General features: G+C 46.5%; 3 protein-coding genes across 4 annotated transcripts; 2 read left to right on the top strand and 1 right to left on the bottom strand.

Annotated features, from left to right (window-relative positions):
- Window positions 1–4716: 4716 nt before the first annotated feature.
- polr1g (RNA polymerase I subunit G) lies at window positions 4717–10353 on the bottom strand. Its single transcript, XM_030108810.1, has 3 exons — window positions 10045–10353; window positions 9286–9430; window positions 4717–8409 (listed from the first exon to the last, which is right to left on the bottom strand). Exons 1-3 carry the CDS (start codon window positions 10106–10108, stop codon window positions 7473–7475), a joined length of 1146 nt encoding a protein of 381 aa, XP_029964670.1. The 5' UTR covers window positions 10109–10353; the 3' UTR covers window positions 4717–7472.
- Window positions 10354–10575: 222 nt separating this feature from the next.
- On the top strand, window positions 10576–14983 carry irf2bp1 (interferon regulatory factor 2 binding protein 1). Of its 2 annotated transcripts, none has more exons than XM_030108809.1 (3): window positions 10576–11618; window positions 11706–12018; window positions 12459–14983. In XM_030108809.1, the coding sequence occupies exons 1-3, from the start codon at window positions 10612–10614 to the stop codon at window positions 12474–12476; spliced, it is 1338 nt and encodes a 445-aa protein (XP_029964669.1). In that variant the 5' UTR covers window positions 10576–10611; the 3' UTR covers window positions 12477–14983. The 2 variants fall into 2 exon arrangements, with proteins under 2 accessions (XP_029964669.1, XP_029964668.1); XM_030108808.1 differs by having other exon boundaries at window positions 11706–12082.
- Window positions 14984–17978: 2995 nt separating this feature from the next.
- On the top strand, window positions 17979–22180 carry foxa3 (forkhead box A3). The gene is made up of 2 exons (XM_030108806.1): window positions 17979–18414; window positions 19688–22180. Exons 1-2 carry the CDS (start codon window positions 18343–18345, stop codon window positions 21017–21019), a joined length of 1404 nt encoding a protein of 467 aa, XP_029964666.1. The 5' UTR covers window positions 17979–18342; the 3' UTR covers window positions 21020–22180.
- The last annotated feature ends 5043 nt before the right edge of the window (window positions 22181–27223 follow it).

Genomic DNA, 27223 nt, shown 5'->3' with positions numbered 1-27223 from the left:
CTGCTGACCCCGCCGACCTTCATCTGGAGCGTCTGCAGCAGCTACTCCTGTATCAATCAAGAGACCAACAGAACGTTACTCGGTGTCCTTCACTGTGAAATCTGTTGTTCTGCTCTCATCAGATCCCAGTTCATGATTGTTGTTGTTTTTGTTGAGTTGTTCTTTTGTTTCTTGATCTACTTTCTTTCGTCGTTTGCGTCATTCGTCTGGTTCTTGCTGTTGTTCTTGTTCTTCTCATTGTTCTTCGTGTGGTTCTTCTTCTCTTGCTTGTTGTTGTTCTTATTGTTTGTAATTGTTTTATTGTTTGTTCTCATTCCTGCTCATTCTTTCCATTCTTCTTCTTCTTCTTCTTCTTGCTCTTGTTGCCGTTTTTGTGCTCATTATTATTGTTCTTATGTCAATTTTATGAACATCAAAGCTCTAATAGGAAGTTTCTTCATGCATAATGTAAATTCCCACACTCTATAAATCAATAGATCAATATTAGTAATTACTGTGGCATGAATGCACTATTTCAATATTTTATTTCTTTAAAAGCTTTGAAAGTTCTGTTTTGGGACGAGAATAAAAAAAACTCACTTAGTTCCCCGTTTATAAGTTTAAATTATCCAAAAACAAGGAGCTGGATGAACCTCGTTCACCTGCTTGTGTTAAAATAAGCATTATATCCAGTCTTTACAGCGGCGTTTATTCGTGCCACGTATTTCCTTCAATAAAAGAGTCTTTCCGGTCAGACTGGAGCCTTTTCTGAGTGAAGCTGCTGCAGGTTTAGAGGAGCACCGAGCTGCTGTTCTCTGAGACTCATTCAGTCCGAGTCTCTCTCTGTGCTCATCTGTCTTCTCTCTCCTCTCTGGACGAACGTCACGATCTGTTTTTGAGTGGCTTTTTAAAAACTGCTGAAGCCGTGTGTGTGTGCAGGTGTGTGTCGTTCCAGATCATGTCCAATCAGCTGAATTCACCGCAGACGGACTCCAGTGAAGCTGCAGAAGCTTCTGAGGGATGATCTGTTTTCACAGGAAGTACCTGAGCTCAGGCTGAGCTTCACTGTAAAGACCGTCGATTCTTATGCACGTGAGATTTCCTTGTTTAATAAACATTTAAAACAAAAAAACTTTGATGAGGTTTTGAGGCAAAAATCAGTTTAATCCATGAAGTGAAACACTGAACATGTTCCTGATGCCCTGTATGAAACAGAATGAAACAGAGTATTGGTATTGATGTTCTCACATAAAGAGGCTTTAACTCCTGGACTGATGAGCCTCCTCCTCCTCCTCCTCCTCCTCCTCCTCCTCCGTCCGTCCGTCCGTCCGTCTGGAGTCGAGGCTTCCTGGCTGCTCGGCTCTGACCCGCTGACCTCTACTCTGCCGCTGCGAAGCCGGAGACGGCGTAGCGTTCGGGCGCTCGCGCTCACTCAGTCAGCTGTTGCTAAGATACGGCGCGGCCGTCCAGGTGCGGAGCTGCATCCTTCCACAGACATCGACGCCCCCGACGTCTCGCCGCTCCCTTCCCTGGAGGCACGCCGCCGCACGGCCGTCGTCCTGCACAACGTCCAGGAACGGCCATGATTTCAATAAAATACACGTCTGTGACTTGGTTTCGGTTGCTGTGCCGACATCAACCTGCCTCCTCAGATGTAATCTATCAACAAAGGAACTGGCTGTGGTGGAACCTGCTGTTCTGTGAGACGGTGAGGACGGAGGAGGTCTCGCTCCTCCTCCTATCATCAGGCTCCCTGCATGGCTTGAACTGTTCGCCGCGTCTCGGCGGAACCACAACACTGCCGTTAAACACCGGGAACGGGCTCTGAAGCCGCTAAATCCGCTGAAACGGTTCAGATCTGCTGCAGACTCCATGAAGCCGCGGCGTTCTGCAGAACGCCAGGCTAAAGGTCAGAGGAAACCCTGAGAGGGGCTGACAGCGAAGCCCCGATCATTACTCATTCAACACCTCTGGAAGGTTCCCAGCAGGGCTCATTTGAATCTACTTTCCTAAGAAGAGACCAATTAAGAGTTTTTTTTTTTAATCTTTGGAAGCAAGAAGCAGAAATGTTGTAAATGAGCAGCGGTCGGAGCAGAGAGGCCGAACGCAGAGGGGAGGAAACGCAGCTTTAACAGCTTCCTGCTCCACACGGTCGATGAAACGTTTGCACTCAAAGAAGCTTTTCAGGAGTTTCTATTCTTTAAAAAATACTGTATCTCAAGCCGCATTGATGAAATTCCAGAGCTCCAACTCAGGACAATGGATTTTTTTTTTTTTTTTTAGCAGCTTTACATTGATGACATTTTCAGTAAATTTAGAAAAAAAAAACCAACAATTTAATGGTGTTGATTAATCGCCACTTTTTACAAACGTAATCTTCACATTGTATCTATGCTCTTCTTAGTGGTTACAGATGTTTGAGATACATTTGAACTTTTCCTTCACACTTTTAACAGTTTCATTTATTTCTTGTCATCATTTCAGTGGATTTACTGAAAAACAAGCAGTTTTATCTGACTGAACAATCACAATATTCACAGCTTATTGAAAACATTTTGTTTTTGGTGGTTTTTAATTAATTTAACTATGTGGACTTTTTTGAAGTTGGGACAGTTTTACCTGTTTTAGTGGGTTTAGCTGAATTACCTGCTGAATTAACTGCTTCAAATTTTTCCTTTTTAATTTATTTTTTAAACTTGGATATTTCATCGGTTTCATCCCTGTTCGATGGTTGACTTTCCAGCTCAGTAGACTTGGCTCTATCAGCCACTTGACCTTTTATGAAATATTATATTTTTTCAGTTGTTTTAGGTTTTAGACCCTTTTAACTAGTCGTAGCTGTTTTTGCTGCTTCCCCATTTTAACCCTTTATTATTTGATATTCTTTAGCCATTTTATCTTCTTTTTAACCTTTTGAAATGCTTTATTATTTCTCTCCACATGTCACTGACACAGACAGACCAACATCACTGACAGTGAAGGAATATCTTTTTAATATTTTTTGAGTCAATCATGGTTAATTAACCAAGAGGTGACTTTGGAAACACAGTGAACTATAAACCATTCTTTAATCTTAATATCATATTGTTGATTTGAGAAGCTGAGGGAAATAGTGACTGAGACAAAGCAATGGAATGTAAAAGCTCCTTCTTTGCGAATCTGTTTATAAAAAGTAAACTTTTCTGTAAAAAAAGATGAACATTTTGAGATTGATCAATCAGTTTTTTGGCAGTTATTTTCACTGGAGGTCTGTTTTGACTGGCTGTGTTCCAGAGTGACTCGGTGACGGTGAAATATTCACACACCGTCAGAACTAAACAAACAGGAAACACAGTGAAACACACTTCATAAGAGGGATTTTAGCTCCAAACCGTCTCATGTTTAATTCAGCTCAGACGGTATTATAAATGCACAGCGCTGGAGGGGGATGGGGGGTTGTTCTTCATTACTTATACAGTTTTAAAATCACACTCCGGTCTATATCCCTACTTAAAAATGTAGTTTTAATGTGACTCTGAAATGCATAAACTATTTCCATGAAGACGAGGCCTGACTGTATCGAGACGCTCAGTGAAACGCTGCTCTTTATTGGAAATTCGGTCTCTTTGCACCACGTGGACAAACCGATCCGCCGTGACTCACTCTTACCATCAACAACCGAGCAGAAAGTCGAACTTAACATCTGAAACTGGTTGAGTTTCCACATGTAGCAAATAAAGCCGGCCGAGCGGTGAAGACATGTCACTTCAAATGTGAATAGAAAGGGTTTTTCTTTTCCCCCTCCTGATAGCTGTGCAGCTCCGGGGAGGTTCAAGTGGAATTTAATGGGCTCAGAGTGGAGCGGCTGCTCTGATGGAAAGCTCTCTGTGAGTCTTCATGTTCTTCCTGCAGGTTAGATTGTGACAGCACTGCCTCCTGCCTGACGCGAGGAACACGTGGTTCAGCCGTTAGCTTTAGGACACTTGAACTGGAGCAAGACGGGGGTTCAAACCGCTGACCCTGGGGTCGGGAGACAAGCTGCCCGACCACCTGAGCCACAGCCTGAGTCTGACAGTCTGACAGAAGCTACAGGGCCGCGTGGCGCCGGGAGCACATCGAGGACCTGGACCTGCAGAGGCGAGAAACAGTGGAGCAGCTGGCTTCACCGAGGAGCCTTTGTGGTGCAGTTTCACAAAGTCGGCATTTTTTTAAGTGAAAAATTAACTGGGTCTCCTTTCATACAGTCAGAAATACAATTAATTGTATTAAAAAATGGATTTTTATATTAGTCTGGAATGAGCGGCTGACGGTTCAAATTCCTGAAAAAACATCAGAATGCGTCTTTAAATGGGGAGTGTTGAAGATTGTTCCAATAAAAATCATCTTTCCTTTCAGATTTCAGGCTCAGACAGATACACACAATCATCAATCAATCAATCAATTTATTTTTGTATAGCCCAGTATCACAACAACAGTTGCCTCAGAGGGCTTCAAGATGTTACATTTGTCGGTAAAAGTAAAAACAGTGAATAAGCATAATGGTAATATGTCAATATTTACAGTAACGAGACAGAACGAAGCAACCACCGCCTTAGACCCTCACATCCGGCAAGAAAAAACTCCAAAAACCCAGTGGGAAAAGAAGAAATCTTGGGGAGAACCACAGTATGGAGGGATCCCTCTCCCAGGGACGGACAGACACAGGCTCTCTCTCACACACACACACACACACACACACACACACAAACACACACACACACACACACACACACACACACACACACACACACACACACACACACACACACACACACACATTCAACATACCTGTGAGGATTCACAAAAGTCTGGCATTAGATGTGATTCACAGAGAAGCGTTTCATCCTCATTCTGACATCTGTGGCTCTGTGCTTTAATGGCTGCCTGCTAAACCCAAAGACGTGATGTTATAATGGCGAAAGCCTGTCAAATTCACACTGCACAGGGCATTATGGGGAAAAAAAACAACAACCAAACATATTTTTCTTCTTTATGTTTGGGTTTAATTGGACGGCGTGAAAAATGCAGACGTGCTGGCGAGGCTGGATCGGTGCAGACTGAGCAGGGGGTTACTACAGATGGTGAGAGTGTGATAGCAGCAGAGGTGCCTGAGCTCATTAGGAAGCAGGACCATGCTCCGGTGCAGAGCAGGAGGAGGAGGAGGAGGAGGAGGAGGAGGAGGAGGAAGAGGAGCAGGATGCAGAGCTGGACTCAGATTTTTTCACCTGAAACTCAAAGAAACGAGACGCCGAGAAGCAGCGAAGAGAAAGAGGAGAATAAATCCTGCTTTCATGCGTTTGGACGGCTCTGCGAAGATCGGCGCTGCATTAGGAAAACGAGCCGGTGGAGTGTGAACCATGAGCTCAGAGGTTGTTCAGAGGTTGTTAGATGTTCTTCCTCAGAGGAAACAATCTGGAGTCTGGCGCCATCTCCCTGTCAGAGCTGGAAAAGCTTTTTCTGTAGTCACTATGCACCTCTAAATCACTCCATGGAGGAAATGTTTTGACATATCAGGTTTCAGACGATGTAATGCAACTCAAAGAGGTTCACAAATTTTTCACAAAAGTAATTAAAATAAAATTTTTGAAAGAAATTGAAATCCATTATATCTAAAAAATGTGGTGAGAATCGGTGCTGTGTATCTCATTCTAACATCGAAGTGAGGTTATCTTCTTTATTAAGAGCCGTCTGCTTCGTTATCTCACCTCTCGATTACTGAACCAGCACAGCAGAAGAGAGCAGGAAATCCTTCTTTCCTGCGGCTCCGACACTCAATATCTCCTTTAAACTGCTTTTGTTGTTTTATGGTTAACTTCATCCATTCTGTTTGTATTAACATTACACCTCAATATCCAGCATTATTATAGTTTCATCCTGTCTTATTCGATATTTGAGGTTCTTTCCTATTTATTGTGTGTGGAGCATTGCTTCAAAGCATTTCTTCTGGGATTAATAATTCGATTCTATTCCCGCTTCGTCTTGCAACACTGACTTTCCAAGGTGACTTTTTCTTTTCTTTAAATAACTACTAAGTTAATTCTACTGCAGTCACTTAGTTGCTGTAATGAAGTAACTAAGAGTTCAGTTATTATAATAATGATCCTGAAGTGACTCAATGCACCACCTTGTGGAGAAAGCTTGTATTACAACACGAAACCTGGCGTCGGTTATGACGTTCCTCAAGACGAAAAATTTTAATGACGCCTGATCAAACAGTGTGAACAGGGAAACTGTACAGAACATAGTATTTTAATTAGGTTTCCCCCAACAAGCCTAAATGTTTACTCTTTTTTCACATGATCAGATAAAAATAACTGAAAACTGCTGCGACCAAAAGATAATAAAAGAACAATTATTAAGTACTTAGACATTTCAATGTATCTCCACCCAAAAAAAAAATTGACATAAAAACATGTTTCAATAAAGAAACACAATTTAATCAGCCTGTCACTTCTTGAAAAGGCCTGTTTTGAACCGTGCTTCATTTTGAGCCTCGGATTTCCCAGATGTGGCAGTAACGAGAAGAAAGCGTTGTTTTCTATTTAAATTTAATTTAACGCAACTAATCTGAAACTGTAAAACCAAATTTAAAAAAAACTGTTATATAAGTGTAATGCTTTGCTTCCTATAGTAGAGCGAAGAAAAGCATCAATCTAGTGTGTATCAGAAAAGCAGAAGTGGCTTTGAGATGAAATCCTGGCAGTTTTTTTTGTTTGATTATTTTCTAGCTGTGGTTCTACTGATCTTCAAAAAACAATTTAACATACTGTAAACTTACTCAAACCTAAGCTTCACATTGACATTATTTAAATGACTGTATTTTTGGGTTTTTTAAGGTTGAAAACATTGAATGGATCATAAACATAAGTCGCCATAATTCTCCTAAACCTTCCCTCAGACTGATCCGCGTTTCCCTTCCTGCCTTAACCTGATCTGGTTTCTGGCGCCGCTCTCTGCCTGCGCTTGCTGAGGATGTTTCCTTGTTGTTGAATGAAGCGAACAAACCGGAGTGAGTCAGAACACGAATCCGTGTTTCATTCCTTCTGCCTGAAATCACGGCTCTCAGAGGAAAACACTGCGTCTCACTGCACGACGGGATTTTACTTCTTTTTCCTTTAATCACTCAGTAACACGTGTTTTCTGCACACATTCGTTCCTTTTTCCAAAACACGACTCGGGCGATTTACAAAAGCACGACCTGGTAAATCCTCTTCTTTCACTTTATGTCAGCTGCAGTTTTCCAAAAGCTGAGGGTCGAGTAATTAAACACAATGCTGGATCAAGATCCTATAAAATCGTCTCAACGTGACAGAAACAGAGCAGACTGGACCGACTCTCGCTCCTTCACACGCTGCTTCACTTCAGCTGCTTCGTCTGTAAATAAATCCACTTCGTTCAACTCTTCCAGGACGAGTTCTCTCTCCACGAAGCATCAATAAACCGGAGTAAAGCAGTGAAATGAGAGCCAGCTCTGACTAGTCCTCCTCCACTTTGCTCTTCTTCTTCTTCTTCTTCTTCTTGGCGGAGGCCTCCGCTGCCTCGCTGTACCAGGAGTCCACGGGCTCGGATTTGACGACGACCTGCTCCAGCTTCACCGAGGCGCTGGGCTCCAGTCCTTCCTCCACCTCCTCCCGCTCCCTGTCCCTCTTCTTCTTCTTCCTCTTCTCCTCCGACTGCTGGTCCTCCAGGAAGTCGTCGCCCATCAGTAAATTCAGCATGTCTTCCGGGGGTGCGGCCGCCGGCTCCTGCTTCACCGTCAGTGGTTCCTCCTCATACTCCGTCTTCACCTGCTTCTCTTTCTTCTTCTTCTTCTTCCTCTTCTCCTCCGACTGCTGGTCCTCCAGGAAGTCGTCGCCCATCAGTAAATTCAGCATGTCTTCCGGGAGCGCAGCCCCCGGCTCCTGCTTCACCCTCGGCGCTTCCTCGTCGTGCTCCGTCTTCACCCGCTTCTCTTTCTTCTTCTTCTTCTTCGTCCTGCTCTCCTCCTCTTCCTCTGCGTCCTCCATGAACCGTTTGACCACCAGAGGGCGCAGGGTTGCAGACGAGGGGCCGAGGGCGGCCCCGTCCACCTCGTTCTCCGCCACGCAGGTGAGCGTGGGCGTCCTGCTGCCGAAGGGGTGGAAGCGCTGCTTGAGGCCGGGCGGGATGGCGGGCGCCGGGGCGGCGGGGATCACCCGGGGGGCCTGGTTGGCGCTGCTGTCCCCGTAGCTCTCGCACACGTTGAGCTGGCCGGAGAAAGCGGGGCTGAAGACCATCTCGTCTGCGGGTGTCTGCCCGGCGGTGAGCAGGCGGAGCTCCGAGGGGCAGCGGTCCGATGCCAGGATACTGTAGATCTGCTGGACGCCGCCCGCCGCGGCGTCAGGAACCTTGAGCGTCTGCAGGCCGGCGAGCGGCACTTTGAGGCCGCCGAACCTGGAAGAGCAGAGCAGGGCGAGCGAGGTCACACTCCAAAGCTTCAAAGCTTCACACCCTCGGCCGGATTTCTGCAGCCTGCTGCTGAATTTAGGAGCGAGTCACAACATTTCGGCTCGGCACTGGCCCAGAGCGCCCCCTGCTGGCTGCACCGGCACTTCAAGTTCCCACATCGCAACAGAACCACTGCTCACTTCTCCAGTATGATTCATGAAAACAAACAAACAGAAGCTCAGACAGAGTCCGCGCTCTGCTACTGGCGCCTGGCGCGTTCTTCTGACTCTTTAAAAATAATTCTGGGTTTTTGGCATTTAGTTCAGTTCATTTCTTTATATTCCGTTTGCGTTGTTTGAATCACAGAGTTCATCTCAACTTCACACTGTACAAACAGAAACTATCCCCAAAAGAGTTAGCTTTTGGTACGCTACCAGGTGATCATGTGATTACTGTGATCAGAATACTGATTACATGATGTGTGATGTCCTGGTGGTCAGCGCGCTCTGATCTGCCAGAACAAATCTCCTTCATCTGACTGAGCTGTGTTTCAGAACTATTGACTTTTTTCTCCATTTTTACTTATTTGAGCTTCAAAATAATAATGTTATTGTATGCCAATTACCTTTTTCTGTCATATTTATTAAAACTTTGCATCTGGAGCATGACTGCACCGGAACATTCAGTCTCTTGAGACATTACATTGTCCAAGACGATGTAGCAGGAATGATGATACAGTTTGAAAATGCCTTCTTGAAAACCATAAGCCTCTGGTTTATTCCATAAATATTAAAAACATAACTTCTTCAGGCTTCTGCTTGTTCAGAGCGTGGTGGAGTTTAAAGTTTGACTGAAGACATGAGACAATAAAAGCAAACCCACCTTTCTGGTTTAAAGCTCAGGGGAGCCTTGATGAGCCATAACTCTGTGTTCTTGTCCTTGAGGCTGTCTGTTAGGGTGCTGCTGCAGGGCTCGTGGCAGAACGTCACAAAGTCCGCAGGACACTGGTACTTCCTGTTCTTCTTCTCTGTGGGTCCATTTAAAACACGTTCATCATCACAAGCATTCAAAAAAAGCTTGATCAACTTTTATTACTGAATTAGATTTTAGTATCTGTATCATGGTTTAACTGGGGTTATTGAGAGAAGTCATAAGTGCACTTTGTTTCTCTCTTGGTTGGGAACATGATTTAATTTATCAATGGAGACAACACTTAAGTTAAGATGTTTAGAATGTTTATGTGGGATTCACATGCATATTACTGAGCTGTGTGTATCAGGAATCAACCATTTGTCAGCACTCAAAGCAGCCTGCAAACGACTGTGGAGTATTTATTACAGTATTTATTACAGGCTGTCTGCAATGTTAAGATTTAGCTTGCTATAATGTTATGAGCATTTTAAAATCTATAAATCTGGACTGATAAAGTTTTAGAAAACAGGTAAATCGTCTCACTTACAAATATGATGGTGCAGCTACACACCCAGATATGTTCTCGGGTATAGCATGTGTTTGTTCCTATAGGATCAGTGAAATAAATGTAGTGGATTTATCTTGACGGACATTGGAGGCTGAGGAAAAACTATTCGTAGCTAATGCGATCCGCGCATTAGCTCCAACCCACAGTAAGGTCAGACTCACCGGGAGGAGGAGAGCAGCTGTCCGCTTCATCTTCACTCGATGAAGAAGACACGTCTTTAGGCATTATGGGGGATTTTAAATTACCGCCAACAAACTGGAATTAAAAGTTTAGCCTCTGGAAACGCATGGCTGTGGAGACGCACATGTGTTGACACGGAATGACCTGTGACCTTTCATGACGTCACTTCCGTGCCAGCGGTAGCTGTAGTTCCGCGAGCGGTCTCCAGCCGCGGGTTTTGCTTGAGCGGCGCGGTTTGGAAAAACACGATTTCCCACAATCCATCGGGCGCGGTTACGTAAAGTCCCAGCGTCTGTCGGGGAAGCGGTTGACAGCAGAGAGGAGTAGGCCGGAGTGGGTAAACAAAACAAATATCCGAAAGGAGAGCGGCATCAACCGGACAGTTCGCGCTGGTTTTACATCTGTAGGATGTAGGATGCTTTTCTAGAGCGGAGCGGAGTCCGTCCGGGGAGCCAGCGGAGAGCGAAGAGAGGGCGTGCACCTGTCTGCGCTAAATAGGTTAACGCAGCTAACCTGTGCTAGCCCGTTAGCACGCTAGCCGTCCGGCCATGTCGTCCCCCTCCTCCTCCAGGCGCCAGTGGTGCTACCTCTGCGACCTGCCCAAGATGCCCTGGACCGTGGTGTGGGACTTCAGCGAGGTGGTCTGCCGCGGCTGCGTCAACTACGAGGGAGCGAACCAGATCGAGTTCCTGATCGCGAGCGCCCGCCAGCTGAAGCGGACCCACGGCATGCAGGACGGGAACGTCAGGTCACCTGGTCCGTCGCCCAATAAGCACAGCGGCTCGGCCAGGGGAGAGGCGCCTTCCGACGGAGGCAGGCAGCACGGCGAGCGCTTCGACCGGGGAGGGAGAGGCGAGAGCGCCGCGTCCGCCATCCGCGTGCCGCCCAACGGGCTGCACCGCGACGGCCAGCCGCCCCAGGAGGTGAACCGCCAGAGCCCCAGCGGCAGCCGGAGACCGATGCTGGGCGCCGCCATCCCTCCCAGCCTGGTGGGTCAGAGCATCGCCGGGATTCCCCACGGGCTGCTGGCGAGCATACCGGGGGGTCTGACCACCAGGACGCCCCCCATGAGCAGCCAGATGATCTTCCCCGCCCCGGTGCTGGCGGAGATGAGCCGCAGACAGCTGGGGATCGGGATGGGGATCCCCCCCTTCATCACTCCGGAGCTGGAGCGGGAGCTCAGCTCTTCCCAGAACCAGCCCAAGGCGCAGAGCCAGGCCCACTCTTCGGCTGGCAGCAGCAAGAGCGCCAGCATGGCCTCTGTGTCCTTCTCCATGGCCGGCGGAGTGAGCCAGACCAGCCCCAAACCGGCCTCCTCTCCGGCCAGGCAGCCGCGGCCCCTCACGGCCAGGTCTGGAGGGGAGCCGCTGGGGTCCAGCACCTCGGCCGAGGCGGCCACCACGGCCGCGGCGTTACCCCACAGCGGTGCCTCGGAGCTGGGATCAGCATCTGCCAACAGCACCCATGCGAGTGGGACAACGCTGTCCTGCACCTTGTGTCACGAGAGACTGGAAGACACACACTTTGTCCAGTGTCCGTCTGTGCCGGGACACAGGTTGGTGTGACTTCTGGTTTGAGGAATTTGCTCTCATGACTGTAGCAATGTGTGACTGTTGTCTTCCTCTCATTTCGTCCAATGCAGGTTCTGCTTCCCCTGCACCCGAATGTATATCCAGGGTCGGCGGGGCGACGGGGAGGTGTATTGCCCCAGCGGGGAGCGCTGTCCACTGGACAACTCTCCCAACAGCCCCCCGTGGGCGTTCATGCAGGGTGAGGTGTCCACCATCCTGGGCACCGGTGGAGCCGGAGCTGGAGCGACGGCGGCGGCCTCGGCGGCGGCCGCAGCGGGTTCGGGGCCCGGAGCTGCGCCCACGTCTGGAGCGGGGAGCGGAGCGGCATCCGGAGCCGGGGCCGGGGCCGGGGCCAGCGCCGGGACCGGGAGCGGGGATGTCACGGTGAAAAAAGAGAGGGAGACGTGATGGTGGTTTATGCCGCCAGTAGGACCGAACACAGCAACAGGCAGGTCCACAAGCAGCAGCAGGACGGCAGCGCCTCACCACAGAGTAGACTACAGAGGGAGGCTTCAGCTCGAGGCTAAACCAACTCATTCAGTCCCCAAATAAATCAGTTACACTTTTGAACTCATTTCAATGTTTTATCCTGAAGTGGGCAGACATTAGTAATAGTAAAACTTTGCCATTTATTTCATAAAGTATTGGAACTAAAGAGTCAAAGCCCATATCTATTGATCCACTCTCTCCCCATAAGAAGTGAGTTTCATGTGAGATATTTTAAATCATGACGTGTATTTCCTGTTAATTTCATCTAGTCGTCTCACAGGCCCAGCGTGACGGATTGATCACTGATCTGATCGCCTCGCTTTGTGTCCCTCCAGGATCGTACCAATACCTGAAGATGTCTGCGCTGGAACTGCTCAGAGACGCAACACCTCGACTCTCACATCTGCTCACCTCCATTATTCCGTCAAAGGTCCAAACTGCACCTCCAGAACACTCAGATTTATCCACCGTCACAGGCACAGTCATTATTGTTTGGATCGACTTTGCCGAATTTTTTTTGACAACAATCCTGTTTATCCGGATTTAAGAATGTAAAACAAAGTTTTATTTGAATAAGTTTCGTGGCTTTCCCGCACTACTTCTTTGGATCAGTCATCAAACGTTGAATCGAGCAAGCCGCAGACCTGTTCTGAGACCCGTGCACCGGAGCGTGAAGAGCTGAACGGCGTCGGTGTCGTGCTGCTGGAACCTTCTGCTGGTAGTTAAAGCAATGTTCGCACTTTCAGGTTGATGCAGCTGAACATTTCTAGATGAAATCAGTTAAATAATGCTCAAAATCTCAAGAACACAGTTAGTATAGTCCCTGATAGAATCTGTATTCAGTGTTTACATCGTTTATTAACTTTGCCACCTTAATGTTTTTTAACTACAATCAAAGAGAAAGGTTTTCTCTGTATACTGTATTGTCTGCGGCCCTGACGATCCACCAGTTAATATACAACCATTATTGGCTCCTCGTGCCTGTTGTGACAGTGTTCATTGCTTTAACTGACCCTTCATACACTTCCTGCCAGTGTAGCTTTGATCGCTGCCGAACTCTCAGCGTTAAGCACAAAATCCCAGCACTGACGCTGAAGAGCGAGCCGGGTGGGATTCCACACAGCAGCGCACGCACGCACACACACACACGCGCACACACACACACACACACACGGCCACAGCTCTGACTAACTCGGTCCTAACGGTTCGACCGTCTGTTTCATACCAAACGCCAAGTTCTCTGCCACGGCGCCATCCGGGTCAGAGGCGGGCGGGCGGCGAGCTCGGCCGCCCGTTTCTGATCGGAATGTAGCCTCTTCAAGTTACAACTGACACGAAACTCACAGCTCTGGTGACAAAGTTCACCTCTGATTCGAGCGCTTTGTGTTCCCCTGCTTTAAGACTGAATCATCGTCCTGTTTCAAACATTCGAACCGACTCGAGATGCGGACAGAAAGCCAGTAACGACGTTTTCTCTGTGCGCCAGTGCTTTTTTTTTTTTTTTCTTTTCTTTTTTGTTTTTGTTGCTTTATTTGTCGTCAGCTTTCAAGGAAGCCGACGCGGAGAAAGGAGAATGTTTGCTGTGCAGAGTGAAGCCTTGGACGCCTCCACCAGCCTGCAGAGACTCTGTTCAACTGTATTTAAATGTCGCTTTCACACAGGATCCAGCCCAGCCTACGCTTTACCCCGAATGTATACTAAAAAGATATCTATTGATAGGCCTAGGACTATATTTTATACTAGAATGTTAAATGTTATATACTGTAAAGAACTGTAATAGTATGTATGTGCAATCTTTAGTCATAGTATATGCAACCGTTTGAAATATGTAATGAAATAAGTGCGTATCATTTCTCTAACCTTTTGTTTCCTAAAGGGAGAATCCATCCAAAGCAGAGGAGTTCCTCGATTTAATTCACTTTGATTTCCACTTATAATCACAAAAGAAATGTTCATCGCAACACTTGTTCGGTGGGTTTTAACCTTTTTTTATTTTTTATTTTTTGCCAAAACAGTGGTGAACATACAAGAACTGCGCTGCTCCAAATTCTAGAAAGCGTCTTTATCTACTCTTACTTTGACGTGTGCAATTATTTTTTTTTTTTTTAGTTTGGAGGCAAAGCCTCGGACGCCCTCTGGAAAGCCACAAAGGGGGTCCCAGACCCCAGGTTTGGAACCACTGTTATTTGTAACGTGTGCGGTCATAGTTGTTTTTGACTTCAGACACGTAAAAAGTGCAGGGATATCACATTTCAATCTGAATAATCCAACAGTCTGATGGTCGTGTTGTGGGTGGATTCTCTCTTTATGTGCCGTCGGTACTGATCAGTACACAAGCACAGACAAACCAAAGGTAACTTTATGCCCAAACTGATGTCTCTGGATGTAAACGTTTCACGGTTGAAAGAAAACCCCTGGAGCATTATAGCTCTCCCTCATTTCCAGGCCCGCGTGTTCTCCTGTGCGTCTGCGTCTCCAGCTTCTGTGACGAGAGAGCGTCCCGCAGGTCAGGTCTAATATGCACTGATACGTCATGCAATCCCTGGTTAAGTGCCTTTTCTCAGATGTTTACCATCCGTGTGTGTGTCCGGGAACCTCAGGGGAAGTAGGAGTGCAGTGGCTTCTTTCATGTTTCCCTCCCATCGCCCGTCAGGCGGCTCCTTGCTTTTTACCCGAAGCCTTTGTTTAAAAAAAAAAAAGAAATAAAAAGAAGAAAAAAAAATGACAGGCCATTTTTTGTTTTCTCTGCATCCTTCTTTTTTTGGTCAAGTTATATGTGACTTTTTTTGTAGATCTGTTGGTTTCCTTGCAGCTTCATGTACAAAATAGAAACCAGGAATAAATTGAATGGAAACTTGAATCTGTTGTTGAGCTTTGTTGACTTTTTTTAATCACTGTTTCCCAAATCCAATAATGAAAATTTGAAAGTTACTCTTTAATCCTGTGATTCTACAGCCTCTTCACTTAAATCATTGAATTCTCATATTTTCTTGCCAGTTTTTCTCCGTTAAAGTAACACTAAGCTGTTGAGATCTGTTACTTCACATTAGTGGCTCAGAATTCCCAAAGCTTCCCTTTTTTCCCAGATTGCTGACATCCATCCAAAAAGCTCTAGAAAAGTCAGTGTCGATTCGTCAGTATGTGGGACATACAGGGAACTGAACTGAGCTTCTTGCAGTAACATAAAATGACAAACTGCGCATTTCTTAGTGTTAAAAGATAAAATACAAGATAAAAGGACAGATTAACAGCTCTCCATTCCAATGGATGGATGAAGGAAAGAATGCAGGGTGATCAGATGGATACATGTAAGGATGGATGAATGAATGCACAACAGATCAGTGGGTGAATGAGTGAAAACAGGAGTGTCGGACGGTCAGACTGCCTTCAGATATTCTGAATATGAAGTTTCCTCATCGTGGTCGCAGCGTGTCGGAGCTCCTGTTTTAAATCAGCCGAGAATGATCCACAGCTGCACTGGACAGGATAATCTGAGGGCCTGTGTGCGTGTGCGTGTGTGTTTTGCACCTCGAGGGTTGCACTTCTAATTTTACTGCACTTTAGAATCTCAATAAGGAGATTTTATTCTCTTTCAGTCGAAGTCGGTATGCACAGTGTGAAGCATCTCCCCGCTATGAGCAGGTGGAGAAAAGCCCCTCGAGCTCAGGGACCACAGGATGGCGCTGTCGACATCGCCACGCCTGAAGGCGCGTGCACGCGGCAGCAGCATGGGATAACTCCAAATGTGTGTGGGAACACATGAAGATCCTCTGTATGTTGTTGACTGATGTAGCATGTCTTTTTTGAGGGGGAGGAGAGGAGTCATAAATTCCATCCCTCTGTCAGTCTCAACTCATTAAAGCTTTTGTTAAACCAATTACAGAGGCGTCAGTGGGCGGAGCGCGCGCGCGCGCTGGAGAGAGAATAAACCGGGCCGTCCTGCTGCAGGTGTGACATGCAGACATGTAATTGGATTAATAGTTTGGGGAAACTTTTGGAACATGATTTTGATGCGTTTTTACGCATGCGCGTTCATGTATCAAGCTTCACATTATAACCAAGCAGCATACAGATAAATAATGACACAGTTATGTCCCACTTCTCTGGAGCACGATTCAATAGGAGCTGCTTAGAGCCTGTTTACTTTAGGATTAAATGCAATCTTTTAGCAACTTATCCTTGTCAAGCAAATGTCCTTCTTCATTTTTTCTCTACAAACTAAAAATGTGTATTTTACAGCACCCCAGTCACATTTCCCCCCGCCATTAGCTTTATTTTTCTAATAATCCCTTTTAGTCCGGATGGGAAGAAATAACCTCTTCCAGGTTTAATTGGATCATTACAGATGTGGAGGTGTTGGCTTTTGCCACATGTTAATGGATTTGAAAGCATTTTGGCAAATAGGTGATAATTTGCCAAAGTGTGGGTGTTTTAAACTTTAGGAGTAAAGTAAGGAAATAAGAAGTAAAAATTCCAGTTTGTGCAAATCCGACGCGGCTTCAGGTGGATGATCTGTTTCCTGTAAACTCCGCCACACCAGAGATCCACTGAAATGAAATGCAGAAACTGAAATGTTTCTGCATATTTTGGGCCAGTCCGCGCGCTGACACCCCTTCCTGTGTTTTTTCTTCCTCGGGGTCTATTCTGACGGTCTAATCCCGGCGACCTCCCGCCTGCGCATCAATTACATGTCCTTTGAGCAGCCATTAGGCGGAGGCATTGACATTCACAGGCCTCCGTCTGCACCGAGGCCCGATGTGTATTCCGCAGAGCGCCGGTCCGACCCTTCGCCTTACAGCAGGATTACATTATTTATTGTACTTTTCCATAGCGCCATCCTACGAATGCCCGTTTGAAACAATAGTAAAAGGACTTCAGGGAGATTAGGTCTCTTATATTCAGTCGCCTCCAATACGCATTGCGAAGCGCATCTGACTGTTCCTGTGCAGTGATGCGGGGAGTAGAGAACAACACATTTTTTTAAAACTTGTTTGCTAAGAAAAAGAAGTCATAAATATTTCTTAAAAGGGCATCTTTCGTGTAAATTATATAAAAAAACTGGCATTTTATGTCGAAAAAACATTTACGCAAACTTTACGCACGAACCAAAGTGCTGCGTGGTCAGGTCCGCTCATGTTTTCGTCCACATGAGGCTGGGGTTTGCTTTTCCTTCATATTTCTGATTAGATCCGTGCCGTTCTGATGCTCCTGACCAGTTTGTTGTAAAATTCCCCGAACAGATTAATGGCGATCAGCTCGGTTTGAAGCAATAAAGCCACCAAACCTATGCTGGCTGACGGCTGTAAAATGGATGACGGACACACTGTGTTAAAGTAAAATGAAAATATTTTTAATTTAATGAAATGGGCTGTGTAGACGTAAATACTATAACAAATAATGTGCGTATTTTCCGTGTGTGTATGTGGTTCTAATCCTCAAAAACAAACGAAGGCATTTCTAAAAACGAAAATAAATGGATTTTTTTTTTTTTTTTTTTTTTTTTTTGTAGCAGAAATGGGCAAAAAAGACTGCTTCTTTTAATTAATGCAGAATAAACGTGTGTTTGATTAACAAATGCTTTGGGAGTTTAAGCACATCCGGGCTTTGGAAAGCTAAAAGTTTTGGCACACACTTCAAATGAAGTCAGTCGGTCGCTGAAAGACACTTGCTCGTCCGGGTGGCCCAGGCGCTGCCACGGGGCCAATATACAGCACGCCAGGGGGCCACATCGGGCCGCTGCCGGCCCCTTCCTGGATCCCGTGGCGTTCAAATGTCAGGGGCGGAGCAGGAGCCGCCGGGAACTTATAAGAGGAGCAGTCCAGCTTTCTCCAGGATACTCTGTTTGCTCAGTCCATCTTTACGCACCGCGTCCCGAGGCCCCGGCGGACAGACGGAGAGAAACGGGCCGCAGGAAGAACCGAATTCTGCTGAGCTGCGACCCGGAGAAAGCTCCAGAACAATGGATGACTGACACATGAGAAATATTGACCGAACTGTTTCTGGAGCGCAGCAGACTGTCACCTTTTTTCCTTTCTTATTGCTGTTTGTTTAAAACGCAAGAATCGTTCTCAGCAGAAAGGATTTTCCTCTCTGTTTGGATTTTCTCTGAAAACTATTCGCCCTGCAAAGGATTTTATTCTTCTCTTTTTTTAAATTCTGATTTTTGAAGCAATCTGGTCGCAGATCAAAAACTTTCTCCTCCAACGATCCGCATTGGGGATGTTGAGCTCTGTGAAGATGGAAGCCCATGATTTACCAGAATGGAATACTTTCTACAGTGAGGCCAGCGAGGTAAAAACAGAAAACAACAACAAAAAAACTGCCTTCAAGAAATACACATAATGGTTTTTAAGTCTTAACGGTTGTCAGTGAAAGACATTTCTATTTCAGTTTTCTTTTCTTTCAAGACTTCATACTTAAAACCGGCTAAAATCCTATAGTGAAATAATAAATGCGCATTTATTGGTTTATATTATTCACAAATAGTTTCAATTACAGGATATTGAGGACAATTTAAAGAGCAAAATACGATAAAATAGTTAATTTGCCACTTTTTCTTTTATATGAAGGCTCCTGAAACCACACACAAAAAAGAAAAAAAAAACAGTAACCTGTAAGCGAGAAAACAAAACAATTTCTGTTAATTTGCAGTAAATAAATGAGGAAAATTCTACTTATATTTGACGGATATTAGGGCAATATTTTAAAGGAAGATCAAATTTCTCTGTTTTTGAACAAAGTTTTCAAATTATTTCGTTTTTATAAATAACATTTGCAAATTATATTCTCATGAATTTAAAATATAAGTAGTCTTGGTCAATTTTGAAAGTCTCTATTATTATTTTTAAAACCATTTGCTCATCAATGGGCCTTTTTTTCCCATTGTGTCTCCACAGCTGCTGATGTGTCGCTTCATGATTGAGGTGCAAATGAAATGAGACTTTTTCACCCTCTAATTCAATTAGGAGCTAATTCCATCAGCAACTTCACTTCTCACCTCACTCCAACCTGATGAAATTACCGAGAAGATAAAAACGGGATAATATTTAACTTTCAAGAGGTTAGGTATCTTTATTGTGGCGCGGATTTATTTTCAGCGCACCATAAAAAGGCGCATGGAATTCGTTTGAACCAGATTCGTCAGGTCGAATTTAAAGAGTTACTTCAATATTGTGAACTTTCTCCTCACTTTGGCTCTAAAGCAGGACGACTTGTTGCTTTTTTTCCATGGCAGCGGCGTCGGAGGCCGTCTGCACTGAGAGGCACCGTGACGCGCTTTTTACGCATTTTCGGGTTAACATCGCCGTGTGAAATCCATGTCCTCCCCGCGCGCACTGAGAGCTTCATTGTGCATTGATAAGGAGTCGCTTTTTAAATGGAGAGTCGAGTCTCTTTCCCTCCATATTCATTCGGCTCAGAGAATTTAAATTGATGTAATTAAGCAGCAGATGCGTTCCTGTGACCTCTTATCAGACCATTTAAATATTTATGATGTGTTTTTCATTTTTTTGGGAGTTCTTCCTCGAAGTCACACCATGTTCTCTGTGGTTTCCGTCCGTTCCAGATGTATTCCTCTCCCAGCACCATGAACTCCGGTCTGGGCTCCATGGGCTCGATGGGAACCATCAACAGCTACATCAACCTGAACCCGGCCACGGCGGCGCCCGCCGGGATGAACATGGCGTACCCCAGCTCCAGCCTCAGCAGCTCCCCGCTGGCCTCCATGGGCTCGGGCCCCGGCCACATGTCCCTGTCCCCCGTGGCGTCCTCGCTGGGCTCGGGCCCGCTCACCCAGCTGGGCCCCGCCGCGCCGTCCTCCCTGGGCTCCCTGTCTCACTACCAGAACATGGGCCAGTCCATGAGCCAGCTGGGGTACCCGTCCACCGCCTCGCTCAACCGCGCCGGGCCCAAAGAGATCCCGCCGAAGCCCTACCGGCGCTCCCTCACCCACGCCAAGCCCCCGTACTCCTACATCTCGCTCATCACCATGGCGATCCAGCAGAGCGGCAGCAAGATGCTGACCCTGAACGAGATCTACCAGTGGATCATGGACCTGTTCCCCTACTACCGCGAGAACCAGCAGCGCTGGCAGAACTCCATCCGCCACTCGCTCTCCTTCAACGACTGCTTTGTGAAGGTGGCTCGCTCGCCGGACAAGCCGGGCAAGGGCTCCTACTGGACGCTGCACCCCCAGTCGGGAAACATGTTCGAGAACGGCTGCTACCTGCGGCGCCAGAAACGCTTCAAGATCGAGGACAAGATGGCGAAGAAGGCCGGGAAGAACCAGGAGGGCGGCTCGGGGAAAGGGGGCCACGGCGCCGACCACCTGGGGGAGCAGCACAGCCCCGCGGAGGGGTCCGAGGGCCCCGACTCCGCCCACTCTGACAACTCGCACCCGGGGTCGTCCGACGACCAGCCCCTGCCCCGGAGCAGCCTGGTCCCGCTGGACTGCCCGCCGCTGTCCTCCTCGCACCTCCACAGCCCGCCCGTGTCCCTGCCGGCGTCCTCCTCCACCTCCTCCTCCATCCCGCCGTCCTCCCTGGCCCTGTCGGCCTCCTCGGCGTCCAACCCGCTCCTCCACTCCCAGCCTCTCTCCGGCAGCCCCCACCTGCTCCCCGGCGCCATGCAGCAGCACATGGACCTACAGAACGACGCCCTCAAGTCCCTGGACCCCCACTACAACTTCAACCACCCCTTCTCCATCACCAACCTAATGTCCAACGAGCAGAAGATGGACCTGAAGTCCTACCAGGACCAGGTGATGGCCTACAACAGCTACGCCGGGAGCTCGCCCGTCGGCGCCAAGCAGATCTACGACAGCCCGGGCCCGGCCGCCATGGACTCCGGGGCCTACTACCAAACTCTGTACAGCCGCTCGGTGCTCAACGCCTCCTAATGCGCACACGCACACACACACACCCCCACACACACACACACACACACACACGCACACGCACACACACACCTATCTGCAGAGGTGAGCCAAGATGGAGACTTCTGTTTCTCTCTGCCTTTCCCAAAATGGACACCGGGCTCTCGTTATCTTCCTCTTTTCTTTCTCCCTCCCTCCCTCTCTGGCTCCCGTCCAGCGGCCTTCCAAGGGACGCCTGTCTGAAATGGCCGCCGCATTCGACAGACCAAACAACATTTTCACCCTTTTTTTTTTCTCTCTCTCTCTTCTTCTTCCCCGCCGACACCGACTAGAGGAGGCCTGTTGGTTACAAGAGGACAGAAAATAAAGAGTCAGTCTGGTCTTCAGAGTCGGGCCGTGTCTCAGGGACACTGCGAGGCAACAATTAGCTCTGTATAACATGTAAATACAAGTAATGTGGGGGCAGAAAGGATATTTGCATTTATTTATGAAGGGGATAAATTTTAATATATCGTATATAGCGCGCTCTGTCGACCGGTTACAACGCCGACGTGAGCTTGAGGTTCAGGTTACTGCAAATGGGAGACAGTTAAGCTCATGTTTCTGTGTTACAACATGTTGTTCAGCGTTTTGTTTTTGTTTGTTTGTTAGTTTGTTTGTTTGTTTTTTTTTGTTCCATCAGGCATCCGTCAATGTAAATGTAGCTCATGAAGTTTGTACATTTGAAAAGTGGTTTGTTATTTTGGTTAATATGAAGAGAAAAAAAAAATGCATTTTGTCTTTGCTGAAGCACAAATGAGGAAAAAAAAAAATAACTGAAAAAAGGCAAAGAAACTGTGGTAACAAGAAAGAAAGACAAAAAAAAAAATAGTGATGATGACGTGTTTCTGCTTCACTTCTTCTTACTGAAAAGATTTTCCCAGTTCAGGACAGCAGATGGGCGAGACGCTCGCTCAGTTACTTTCACAGTGGCGGGGAGGAGAGACGCACTACGGCAGGATTTGCATACAGTACTTTGCACTATGGAGCTCCCGCCGTCCAGGTGGGCTGATAGTGTGTGTGTTTGTGTGTGTGTGAGTGTTACAACAATGCTTAGGAACCGCCCTCCTTTACACCGCCAATCCATCGGCTCAGTGGGATCAGTGTCGGGTGACCCTCGACGTCCCAAAAAAAAAAAAAGCCTTTTCTTCAGATGGCTGCTGATCTGATAAGAGATCAATACATGGACGATCTGTTGAAGGAGAGCGGTGATGACCGGCGGAGCGCGGAGGTTTCAGGTCACACGGCGTCCTTCCTGGAGTTAGTTTCAGACAGAAAAGCCTTTTTATTTAAGCTATGTTGCTTTTCACCCTTTGACAGTGTGCTGATCTAATATATTGGTTTTGTCGTTTCTCTTGGTTTAAATGTGATTTAAGTAATTCATGTTCTGTTTTTCTTATTAAAAAGGCAAAAAATGGGAGAAAAAGTGCATCTGTTTTCCTTTTTTTGTTTAAAAAAAAGTATTTGAAATTGTCTGGAACCACACTGAGGCTTTCAGTTTAAAAGCTTTGCTTTAACAGACTTTTATTTGCCTCACTGACATCAGGATCCCTCTAGAAAAAAGTTCACACAGACATGAAACTCTCTAGAAATGAGGTCAACAGCTTCCTGCGGTGAATTCTGCTTTATTGTGAAGCAGCATTTCTTAAAGTGTCTCAGAGTGAAAGAACGGCTGCAGATGTATTCTGGGAGAAGACTCCGTCTCGCTGGCAGCGCCTCGCTGACTCGTCCCGCTCAATCAATCACCGCCGCCCCTCTTCTTTTTTTTTTCACCTGGCCGCCGCAGGAATAGCGGCGTCTTGTTGAAACAGCTCCTGACCAAATGAGCGCGGTGTGTGACATGTCGGACTGCTAGACTAAACACGGCCGGATCACACTGAGAGCCTCAAAGCGGACCTCTGCGCCGGGCCGGCGGCCCGGGCCCGCAGAGCCAGACCCGGGCCACTCCGAGAACCGCCGACCTGCCCCTGACCCGGCACCGAGAAAACTATCAGGCCCTCCATAAAACACAAACACAGCGAGGAGAGGAGGAGAGGCAGGGTTCAGGCTCTTTCACCTCCTGCAGATGACGGCTCAGGCAGATTCACAACTTCATGAATTCACCTCAAAAAACGACCTTTCTTATGTGGAGATCGACGTTTTTCACTGGATTCTAGGTGTTTCAAACTCAGTGTGCTTCAGATTTGATCCCGAATTAGACTGACAACAACTCCAAATGATTCCCTTCATGGAAAAGTCACATTCAATGAAATACTGTCCTCCACATGTTCAACATTTTGAAAGCACAGAAGGAACATTTTTAACATTTTCATTTTCGTGATGCAGAAACACACCAACCAGCACCTGCAGCTCTGCATGCAGAAATGCAACAAACCACATGACTTTAGTTTGGTGTCTAAATGTGAATGAATAACGTATGGAGCCATCCTATTGGAAACACCATTTCTGCAGCCTTTATTGTGCACGGTTTCACTCTCCCATCTCTCAGCCTGGACTTCACTTTGCTCCCAGGCAGTTTTTTGCTGCTCTCGGCTCATAGCTTACTTTTATGTCCCTGCTCTCTGTAAAATACTGAGATCTAAAATGCAAACTGATGCACACTGAAGCTGCTGAAGGCCACGGTGTGGAGATGTGTTTCCTCCTCTGCTCTCGGGTTTGTTTGAGACTGAGAACCTTCTCCATGGAGAACGGACGCCATCGGCCACTTCTATGGGATAAAATCTAACAGAATGTAACAAAAAACTGAAATATTTCACTATTAAAGGCTCAGGCGTTTAACTGAACACGATTCCTTCTAAAAAAATGTGAAATATTCTGCATATTGGTGATAAACCCTGTTTATTACTGAATCTAATTGCGCCACATAATAGTGTTTTCTGCCACGTGGATTACATGACACACGAGGTTTGTGTTTAGAAACTGACATTCACTCTTTTCTACGAGTTTTCTGAGCATTTATGGTTAAATATGGTGTTGAAATTATCTGTATAATTATTTATAGAAATGCTTTGTGAAAGCAAGGGGCTGAAAACGGCCCTGTTCAGATGTGTCCCAAAACCATTTGATCATTTGACTGTGACGGACATCAATTTACCACTGATTACCGATTACTGAGACAGAAACAGGAGGAAATGTGGCTCAGGAGGACAAACACCTGCATATCATTAAAATGATTAAAACAGCTCTAAGTGTTCATAAAGATATTTGATAGAAACCTTTTTCAGAAGCTGAAAAAAACAGAACGACATCAAGTTAATCAAAATTTTAAAATAAGATATGATTTTTGAAAGAATTGTTTTAAAGATAAGAAGTCAAACTCAGTAAAAACACATCCATCCCTGCCTCTCCTCTCCTCACACAGGAGTTAGTCCAAATTAAAAGTAATAAAGAATGAGGAAAAAAAACAGCAGTGATGTAATTTAACATTAACATACACTAAAATGAAAAAAAGAAAGAAAGAAAAGTTAAGAATATGAATAAGACAGAATAAAACTTAGCTATTAAAATAAGCCAGAGGTGTAAATGTGGCTTCGATATACTGTGTGTGGAGCATCACTGCAAAGAATTCCACTCCATTCTCTTCTACTCTACTCTATTCTATCCAGGCTAAAACTTCCTGTTTCCACTTGAGAAATAAAAACATTTAAGTGAAAACTATTGTTTACTATATGATTCCTCCTCTTCCGTCCAAAAAAAATGGAGTCAAATATGTTTTTAAAATGCATGAAGCATCGATGAAGTGAAAAAATACCAGAATCTATTTTCACGCTAAAGACTTGAGGACGCTTGTTCTGCGATTCTGTCCTGAAACGTTTCTCCGACTGCTGGAGACGATCAGATCTTCCTTTAACCTGCGTTGTTCTCCTGCAGCTGCTCTTCAACGGAACCAAACCCCGAAGCGTCGCCGAGCCGCCCGTCCGCACGCCGCTCGGCCCACTTCTTCCACGCCGTCACGGCCTTTTACCTTTTGCCGTCAAGCGCGGCGTGATGCCCGAGGCTTAAAGACGGCGCTCACACACGCACGCACACGCTAAGCTGGCTGTTTGACTTGAGTTTTCGATCGGTGAGTCACGACGCGCCGCCACACGTAATGGGACTCCTGTTGCCGCGGCAACGCCGGCTTTCCTCTGATAGCTTCACCCTGCTTTATGACGCAGCATCAATACGCGGTTCGTCCAGGAGAAGCACTTTAGCGACGCAGACGCAGAAACGCTAATGGCTCCGAGTGTGAAACGCCGCCGGGGCGTCACACAATGGTCCCTTCAGAGCAGCTTGGCGTGATAAGATAGGCCAGCGGCTGCCTGATACGGTCTCCACAGCTACTCAGCACCCACACACACACTCTCTCACACACACACACACACAGCAGGCCGCCCCAGGTGTGGCTAACCTGGCCTGACTCTGAAATGTCACCCCGACCCGTGGTCTGCGCCATCAGGAGACGGCGCCGCTCGAAGGAAACCCGGATCAGAACCCGGGCTGGACGGCGGCGGCGCCTGAAGCAACCTCCACCGGCTCAAAATGTGACGTTTCATAACCTTTCCTCCGTAATCTGAGTCCCTCGCCTGACCCAATTTCCAAACGTGAGGCTCTTAGAAAACGGCTGATAAGAGTCCGGACGTCACAATAAATGAATGTGAGCGGCGGGACGGACAGAGGCGGCGGTTCAGCCTCGGGACAACAGACGCATGCCGGAGTCTGCAAACGTTTCAGACACGGCTGGAGAAATGCGACTCGTCCATCATGAAATATCAACAGGAAGGCATCCGATTGGCCGAGAACAGCCACAACGCCACAGAGTGTTTCTGACAGCCGGGATCTAGTTCTGAACGGCGTTTCACTGGTTCGTTCACTTTACATTACGTAAAAATCAACTATTAGCGCTTCTGTTTTTAAGGAAAATATCCATTTTTCAATCTTTTATCAGTCTACCTTTGAGCTATGTGTGCACATCTATTCCAGCTCCAAATGGTTTACCGATAAGAGTAGCAAAGTTTTTAAAATGGGAAAACCTCAAATGTGCCTCATGTGTAACGAACATGCATTTGTGGGATGAACAGCAGCGGTAGTTATGTGAGTTTCTATCAGGAAATGTCCAGCTTTTCTTGCTTAAGGTTAGATTTATTGCCAGGAAGTTAAACAAACGAATCCTCTACCTCACCCAAACGTGTCTGTAGTTTATAAACTCATCGCCAAACTTTGCATAAATAGCATAAATATTAAAAAATTAAAATAATTTCCACACAGTTTGGATAAAGGATGAGTGAATCTAAATCATCATCCTAGAGGTTAAAACCAGCAAGTTCCAGGAATTTAAAGATGAGCAATTACATATATTTAAAGGAAAAGTAAGAAATCATCTACTTGTGTGGTGGTAAAGAAAAAATAACTGACTGGACACCTGCGTGGAAAAATGAAACTGCAGGACTTCAGGCGATCCGATCAGGATCCAGAGAAAGACAAACTCACATCATCCTGATGATACAGGCCGATCACTGCTTCTGACCTGCCGACAGTTTGCTATTGATCTTTTATTAAACAGCCTATTTTGATGGACTCTGAGCATCGAGGGGGGTTTTATCCTGAAGACGAAACTGAGGGGCAAAAAGCCTTGAAAGAATCTCTTGTCGCCTGGGAGGCTGCGGGGTTCCCGATCGATGCAACAGATCTTTCAGGAATTCATTTTGTTCATTTTAAAGATGAACCGCTCTGCCGTCGCTCAGCGCTGGGTGGGATCCAGCAGACAGGCAGAAAGACAGAAGGGTGGAGGCGGTGTCCAATGCAAATGATGCAGTGCATCCTGGATCCTGTTAGGTGGATGAACTGTTTACACTCGCCTGAGGAGAGGGAGGGGACGGAGAGGGAGAGAGAGAGAGAGAGAGAGAGAGAGAGAGAGAGAGAGAGAAAGAGAGACTGTTGAGGCCCTCAGGCTTTACTCTGCTGCTGCTGAACAATAAATGGGTTGAAACAGTTAAAGTGAGAAAATGTTCACGTCTTTGACTCAGTTTGTAAAACATATACAATTTCTAACATCTTATCGACTCTGTGCTCGTGCCAGCTCCTCTCTGACCACGGGAAACCTCCGAGGGCAGAGTGATGAACCCTGACAGGCTGAAGGCAGCGATCTCAGTGAGCTCTGTGTCGGCGGCGGCGGATGTTTGCGTGGCGACCGTCAGTATCAGCTCAGCT

This window comes from Salarias fasciatus, chromosome 14, assembly GCF_902148845.1.
Source record: "Salarias fasciatus chromosome 14, fSalaFa1.1, whole genome shotgun sequence".
NCBI classification, from domain to species: domain Eukaryota; kingdom Metazoa; phylum Chordata; class Actinopteri; order Blenniiformes; family Blenniidae; genus Salarias; species Salarias fasciatus.
The sequence above is the reverse complement of the archived record's forward strand: the minus strand, read 5'-3'. Positions and strand labels throughout refer to the sequence as shown.